Source organism: Schistosoma haematobium, chromosome 3 (genome assembly GCF_000699445.3).
Source record: "Schistosoma haematobium chromosome 3, whole genome shotgun sequence".
In the NCBI taxonomy this organism is placed as follows: Eukaryota; Metazoa; Platyhelminthes; class Trematoda; order Strigeidida; family Schistosomatidae; genus Schistosoma; species Schistosoma haematobium.
Genome location: NC_067198.1, coordinates 41,050,019 through 41,058,002, shown reverse-complemented (window position 1 = coordinate 41,058,002; position 7,984 = coordinate 41,050,019). Strand labels below are relative to the sequence as shown.

Here is a 7,984-nt window from a genome sequence, read left to right as displayed (position 1 = left end):
TAGTTACAGTAGTTAGTTTAGAATCATTTTATTCTTTCATTTCTTATCAAATCAGTGGTGTAAGAGTAAGTTGGAAGAGAGCTAGTGGCGGCCAGACCGAAACATGGCACAAGTCCATGAAGTCACTGACAAGTGGACTGAGTCATGTTGTTAGGTGTAGACTACCTGGTTGGGGACCGCGAGATGATAGCAACCGATGGTAATATTGAATAAAGCCATTAATAAATAATAATAATAATAATAATAATAATAATAATGGTTAGAGACCCTGAATGACATGGCTCAAAATCGTTTGCAATGGCTCAGGTGCATCCACTCTTTGTGTTCTCCCAAATTTTGATCTCCTTATTCCTCCTTGTCTCTTTTTTTCTCTTCCCAAGTTTATTTCACATCTCCAAACAATAATTTTCCCGATTATTGCTTATACTCTTATTACCTCTACCACTACGGGATTTGAGTCGACCATTGCATCTCTGTGCCAATATGGTGTGGCAACTCGAACTGATGTACGTACGTACGAAGTTCTACGTTGTTACTGACTGACTGACCGACTGGTTTCTTATCAAAAATTCATAAATAATCGTTTGACACGAAAGTAACTTACAGTCTTTATAAAATTGAAAACAAGCTAAAATTAATCATTGTTAACAATTTCGTGTGAATCAAAGTGTAACGTCAAGATATCTATATCTATATATATCTATATAAGATGGAACAGATTCCGCCTAACTAGAATACATCAATTCTTTGATCTTTGCTTAGCTACAATTTCATAACTTTAATATTGATATGAAATACAAATTCCGTACATTAACTTTTATAGTTTACTTCGGCAATACAACACATCAAAGTCATTAAAAAAATGTCTGATTATTATGATACCATCTAAGATTGTTTTATAGCTTATAGAAAGGAACTTATTGTTTGCTTTATCGAAATGGATTAGAAACAAAATCAATGGGGTTTCTTTCATTTAGAAAAGTTGAAATATATTTCTCTTTTTTTTGGTTGGAAAATATCGAATTAGAAAAGAGTTTTTTCGTTTTTGTTTTCTCTGTCTCTTTAAACATAAATAACTTTCAGAAAAAAAACATACAAGTTGAATATTCTTACTAGTTTTTCTTATGATGCAAATCGTCAAACTGCATTACGGGGCAAGCCCTGACTTAGAATCCTGAAGCGAAAAAGAGGAAGGCCAAAGAACACATTACGTCGGGAAATCGAAGCAGATATGAGAAGGATAAATAACAACTGGGAAGAGCTGGAAAAGATTACCCAGGACAGAGTTGAATGGAGAATGCTGGTGGTTGGCCCTATGCTCCTTCACGAGGAGTAACAGGCGTAAGTAAGTAAGTAAGTAAGTAAGTAAGTAAGTAAGTAAGTAAGTAAGTAAGTAAGTAAGTAAGTAAGTTTTCTTAAAATGTCCAATCTTGTCTCTTACAAATAACAAAAACTATAGGAATTCAAGCTAACAATCCAAGTTTTTAAATAAAAGTAATATATTTGTAGATATTCTAATGAGTAGAAAAATTAGACTTTCTGATGTTTCGTGACTGAGTGTAAGCTACTTCTTCAGAGAATAGATAAATAACCAAATTGATAAGTCGTGTAGGTTGAACGCTATATACGATTCCTAAGCTATTTCGGTAACACGCAGTCTAGAACTACACAGCGACTTGAACTCCAGAGAGAAGACACAAGAATGAGAGAAAACACTTTATTCCAAGGTTCATCTTTGTACAGAAATTCAAGGGTATTTATAGATATTGGCGTCTGTTAAATCAACATCTTATTTCAGCCAATCCGTTAACGACATATTATGCTACCGACCAATGGTAGCACGCCGCGCTGGAATTCTCGAACGTTCCATCACACTCTGATTGGCTAGGACTCTTCGGCTCCTTTTGGGCCTCTGGAGGCTCCGTTGAAGTTCGCCGGAAGCCGACCCAACACCTCCCCCGAATAAGATTTCTTTCTGGGATCTACTTGTAGTTTGATAACTGGGTTGCGACGGCGTTCCATTCTTGTCGTCTTCCTTATCCAAGGCTTCTTTTCAATGTTCCTGGGCGTTTGTGGCATTGGTGCGTCTAAGATTAAATCTAACGGGAAAATCGGCCGGTTACTTCGAGTCTGCACCGTTCTTTTGTCCTTAAGGATTTGATTTGTGTGACGTATACATGCCCCAAAAGCTCCTCGAACTCTGTACAGTACTCCTCCCAGTTTTTGCACAACTTCGCCCGGCTCCCATCGGTTCTTCCCGATGTAAGATTTGATGTAAACTTTGTCGCCAACACTGAAGTTTCGGATACTTGTATCGTGACTGCGCTGATCCACTAATTTGGATGGCCGCATGGCATCGAAGACGGTTCGAATGCGCCTTCCAAACATGGCTTCCGCGGGAGATTTGCCGTCTTGAACATTTGGGTTCGGGGTGGATCTGTACGATGTTAAAAATCTTGTGATCACCTGCCCAGTTGTCCCTTCTCCTCCCCCTTTCAGTAATGCTCGTTTAAAAGTGTCCACAAAGCGCTCTGCTTGTCCATTTGATTGTGGATGATAGGGTTGAGAACGAAGATGAGTTATTCCGTTTGTTCTACAGAAATGTTTAAACGATTCTGCGGCAAATTGCGAGCCGTTATCTGTCACTAAGGTCTCTGGTACTCCGAAACAACTAAATAGGGTAGACAACTTGTGGATCGTTTCTGACGTTGTACAATTTGGCATGATATATACTTCCGGCCATTTAGTGAATGCATCTACGATAATTAGAAACATCTTCCCTTGGATTGGACCGGCAAAATCTCTGTGAAGTCTTACCCAGGGTCCTGCAGGCGTAGGCCAATGCTGAGGTTCGCATTTCAAAGGATTTTTAGCTGCTTGAATGCATGACGAACAGTTACGACATATATTCTCGATATCTTTGTCCATTGACGGCCAATAAGCGTAACTACGAGCCAAAGACTTCATTTTATTGATTCCAGGATGGCCACTGTGAAACTGCTTGAGAACCTTGTGGCGTAATAACTTCGGAATAACAATTCGATCACCGAACATAATACAGGAGTCAACAACCATTAGTGAGTCCCGTCGACGAAAAAATTGCAAAAGTTCTCCGTCAAGGCGATTGTTTGGCCATTTGGTCGAGAGATAGCATTTAACTGTGCTCAGTATCTTATCACTTTCAGTGATCTTTTTGATAGTTTCAAAGGTTACTGGGAGTCCATTAACTGCGTCATCCAACACGCGATGAACTTCTTCCTTGGCTTTTATATTTGCTACAAGAGTCTCCTCTGGGGCATTTGATTGGGAGCCTATTAATCTCGACAATGCGTCAGCTTGCCCGAAAGCGGTAGTAGACTGATACTTGATCTTGAAGTCGTAACCCAGAAGTGTGGTTGCCCATCGTTGGAGTCGGTTAGCTGTATGAACAGGAATTCCTTTCTTCGACCCAAAAACTGCAAGTAGTGGCTTATGGTCTGTTATTAGGGTAAAATGTCGACCATATATCATCTTGTGGAACTTTTTCACTGCAAAGATAATCGATAGGGCTTCTTTCTCGATTTGGCTATAGTTCCTTTCAGTCGTTGTCAAAGATCTGGCAGCGTGTGAGATAGCTTTTTCAGACCCATCAGAAAAAATGTGAGAGATAACTGCGCCCACACCATAGTTAGAATCATCTGAAGCGACGACTATCGGTAGAGAAGGATCATAATGTGTCAATAAGAGATCGGAAGTTAGAAGTTGCTTGATTTTCTCAAAAGACGCTTGGCAGTCTGCAGACCAATTCCATCTTGTGTTCTTTTGCAGTAGGTTGTTTAGTGGAGCACGTAGACGATGGAGATCGGGGAGAAAGGTACCGTAATGGCTGACCAGTCCCAAGAATGATCGTAGGGTAGTAATGTCCCTGGGTCTAGGCATTGTTTTCACTGCTTCAATGTTCTCTGGATCTGGTCGTCTTCCATCTTTATCTATTATGAACCCAAGGTACCGTACTTGCTGCATATAGAAGTCATACTTTTCCGCTCGGAGGCGAAAACCATAATCGGCTATGCGTTCTAGTACCTGGTCCAGTTTCTTTTGCAGGTCCGTTTTATCTGCTGCCGTAATTATGATGTCGTCTAAGTAAGCTGCTGCCCCTGGAATACCTTGTAACATGGTATCCATAATTTGCTGGAAAATAGAGGGCGCTGTCTTCACCCCAAAAGGTAGTCGGTTATACCGGAACAGACCTTTGTGGGTGTTGATCGTTAAGAGATCTTTGCTTTCATCAGATACAGGGATTTGTAGGTATGCGTCTGATAAGTCCAATTTTGCAAAATATCTGCCACCGTTCAGCTTTGCGAAAAGATCTTCTGGTAAGGGTAACGGATACTGGTGAGACTCTAGAGCTTCATTTAATCCCGTAGAGTAGTCTGCACATAGACGAACGCTTCCATTCGACTTCTTGACCACCACTATTGGTGCAGCCCAATTCGAGAAGTTCACAGGCTCGATAACACCCATTTGCTGAAGCCGTTGTAATTCTTGTTCAACTATTGGAAGAGCAGGATAGGGTACAGGTCTTTTAGGTCGAAAAACGGGAGCAGCTTCAGGTTTTAGAGTTAACACTGCTTTGGCTTTCGTACATTCTCCCAATCCTTCTCTAAACACGTTTTGGTGTCTTTGTAGCATGGCGTTTTTCTGATTCCATTCTGGGGTGTTGTCTGTACTTACTCGTCTGCAGATACTGTTGATAGACTGATCTGCTAGTTTAAGTGTTTCTATAAGGTCCAACCCCATTAAGTCTAGTGCTGGCTTCTTAGTAAGATACAATTTTGCATTTGTTGTTAACGTACCTTTAGAAACAGTGCATGGCACTTCCCCAACAATATTCAACTTCCCTCCAGATGCACTGTGTGCCAGCTGTGTTGTTGGGAAAACTGTGGATCTTCCAATGTTCTTCCATGTTTCTGGGCTGATTAAAGTAATATCAGACGCTGTATCAAGCTGAAGGCGAGTACGGTGTTTATTAATATCCAAGGTTACGTACTTTCTTCGGCGGCAACTTCGTGCTGTGTTATGTGATACCAATATCTTATTGGTTGGAGCACTATATCTGTATTTCTTTGAGTAAGATTTCAAGGAACGTTGTCTATAGTCTCTTCTCCTGCAGAGGTTTTCTTTATGCCCCTTCCGATGACATTTGCTGCAACGATGTTCTTTATATGGGCAAAACCTCTTATAGTGCCAACCTCCACATGCCCAGCATGGAGATGATGGTTTGTCGCTGTTATTTTGAAAATTATGGGTACTGGAACCTTGAGAGACTTTTCTCTTGACTGCATTGACGTTATGGAAACAGTTACCGTTTTCTACCATTGAGGTATCATGCTTTAAGTTTACTAACCTTTGGCACTCAGTAGTCACTTCTTGCAGGGTCATGTTAGGGCAGTGTTCGAGTTTGCTTAGGATTCTGGTTCGGATATCGGCATCTTCGGGTGAACGCAGGCTGCAGATAAATACTAAGCATTTAAACTGATCTTCAGACATGGACGACAATCTAAACCTCTCACATTCTCGGTTCACAGTTCCTGCATGCTTTACCCAATCATCTCCTGGTTCTTTCGTCAACTTTAAGCACTGGTAACGGATATTAAATAGAGATGATTGTTCTCCGAAGATTTGGGATAGGGTTTTGACTGTATCATCAAAACTAAAATCTCGTGGGTTCTTCGGAAGAATGAAGTTGCTATAGCGTTCATGTTCCATAGTCCCAAGTTTTCTAAGAAGTATTCTGACTTTTGAAGCAGCATCCAGTTTGCAAAGATCAATATAAAACAAATCTTCATACTTCTTAAACCACGACTCGAAAGTTACACCTGCTACACTATCAAAATTAAATTCATGGATGGCGTTAATGACTGAGTCAGTATGTGATACTTGAGATGCACTAGAAGCAGGGTTTTTCTCGGACAGGCAGAATTTCTGCATCAGGGTTTCTATGATTCTAATATGGGACTCTTCAAACCTCTTTTCTTGACGCACCATATAAACTTCTAATTGCTCCAAGGAAATATTCATTGTAGTTTTCATTCCCGTCGCCACTGATAAGTCGTGTAGGTTGAACGCTATATACGATTCCTAAGCTATTTCGGTAACACGCAGTCTAGAACTACACAGCGACTTGAACTCCAGAGAGAAGACACAAGAATGAGAGAAAACACTTTATTCCAAGGTTCATCTTTGTACAGAAATTCAAGGGTATTTATAGATATTGGCGTCTGTTAAATCAACATCTTATTTCAGCCAATCCGTTAACGACATATTATGCTACCGACCAATGGTAGCACGCCGCGCTGGAATTCTCGAACGTTCCATCACACTCTGATTGGCTAGGACTCTTCGGCTCCTTTTGGGCCTCTGGAGGCTCCGTTGAAGTTCTCCGGAAGCCGACCCAACACAAATTAAAATTAATCCAGTTTTAAATAGTATAAAGGAACAATGCAAGAATATTATGATCAATCAAAAGGATTTGTTCAGATCTGTTTATTTTTCTACCGATCGCAAATAATATTCTTGCATTAGTCCTTTATACTATTTTAAATTGGATTAATTTTGACTTGGTTATTGATTTATTCTCTGAAGAAGGAGCTTACACTAAGTCACGAAACATCAGAAAATCTAATTTTTCTACTCATTGAGATATTACAATTTATTCGAAATTATCAAGTCAAACTTTGGTAATGAAAACTACAAACCCAAGTTTGTATGTTCATAAAAAATTTGCAACATTGGATGGTGGTTGTGGGTAGTCTACAGGGAACCCTGAACCCGGGTTTGGTGCTACTTGGCACTCATCAGCCAGGTGTACCTTTAATCTTGAGGGAACTCGTGCTCTCTGGGGGATTCAACCCCATGTCACCCAGCTTTACAGTCAGAGACGTTACCACTGAGCTATCCTGCCGCGGCCGACCTCCTGTATGACTGAGATGTAATCACAATTGATTGATCACTGGGTGGCGGGTGATCAGTTTAATGTGTGTCAAGTTCTTATTAGTGCAGATCAAATGCTATCGACCATGTTGCAATGTCGAGTCACCTAGACTAGTGGCCACATTGCAACATGGTCGTTAGCATTCGATCTGCACTAATAAGGACTAGACACGCATGACATTGATCGCCAACCAGTAATCAATCAATTATGAAATTTGTAACATCCTTATCTCTCCTTTGGCGTTAATAAATGATTTCATTTATTATTATTTTCTATACTCTTTCTTCGTTTGTTTTTCTTCACCTCCTCCCATCCTTTTCTTTCTTCAACTATACACTTCACGGTTCAATTATCTGAACACTCCTTATTATGTAATCTTATGATTTTTATGAATGTTATAGGTCCTGGGTTCGAATCTCACGGAGTGCGGGATCGTGGATGAACACTGTTGAGGTGTCCCATACTAGGACGAAACGGCCGTCCATTGCTTCCAGATTTTCCATGGTGATCTAGCTTCATTTGACTCATGTTTTCAATCAGTAAATGTTATTTTAGTGTCTATATTTTTCCTAATCATTGATCTATTTCTCATTATGTAACATTGATTCAAGCCTTTATAACTCTAACCACAACTAGTTCACTTGTCATCACACTACCAATTTGTACTTTTCACTTATTTATGTAATCTATTCCACTGTTATCATTGACTCATAAATTACCTTGATTGGTTTAATTCATTTTGTATATGCATATAAATACATTACTGTATAATAGAGTAAAACCTGATGAGTATCTAATCAAAAACAATATTGTTCGTTTATATATGTTACTCTAAGATACAATATCGGAATTTTTCAAATTTTGAATGGACAAATAACCAGATTATGAATTGTATTGTGATATAATTTTTATTTAAATTAAATGAGTTGTATAATGTTCCTCATTTACTATTCCGATAATTTTGTATTAAACTTAAATCTCAAAAGTTTCATTAGTAACAAGTATTACATA

The 7,984-nt window shown here is 39.4% G+C and overlaps 1 protein-coding gene across 1 annotated transcript; it reads right to left on the bottom strand.

Annotated features, from left to right (window-relative positions):
• Window positions 1-1,244: 1,244 nt before the first annotated feature.
• On the bottom strand, window positions 1,245-6,437 carry MS3_00000142 (uncharacterized protein). Its single transcript, XM_051208028.1, has one exon. The coding sequence runs from the start codon at window positions 6,070-6,072 to the stop codon at window positions 1,885-1,887; it is 4,188 nt and encodes a 1,395-aa protein (XP_051069888.1). The 5' UTR covers window positions 6,073-6,437; the 3' UTR covers window positions 1,245-1,884.
• Window positions 6,438-7,984: the final 1,547 nt, after the last annotated feature.

Excerpts from the sequence above, each read along its gene's own strand:
- MS3_00000142 (XM_051208028.1), bottom strand. The coding sequence starts at position 6,072 with ATGAAAACTACAATGAATATTTCCTTGGAGCAATTAGAAGTTTATATG.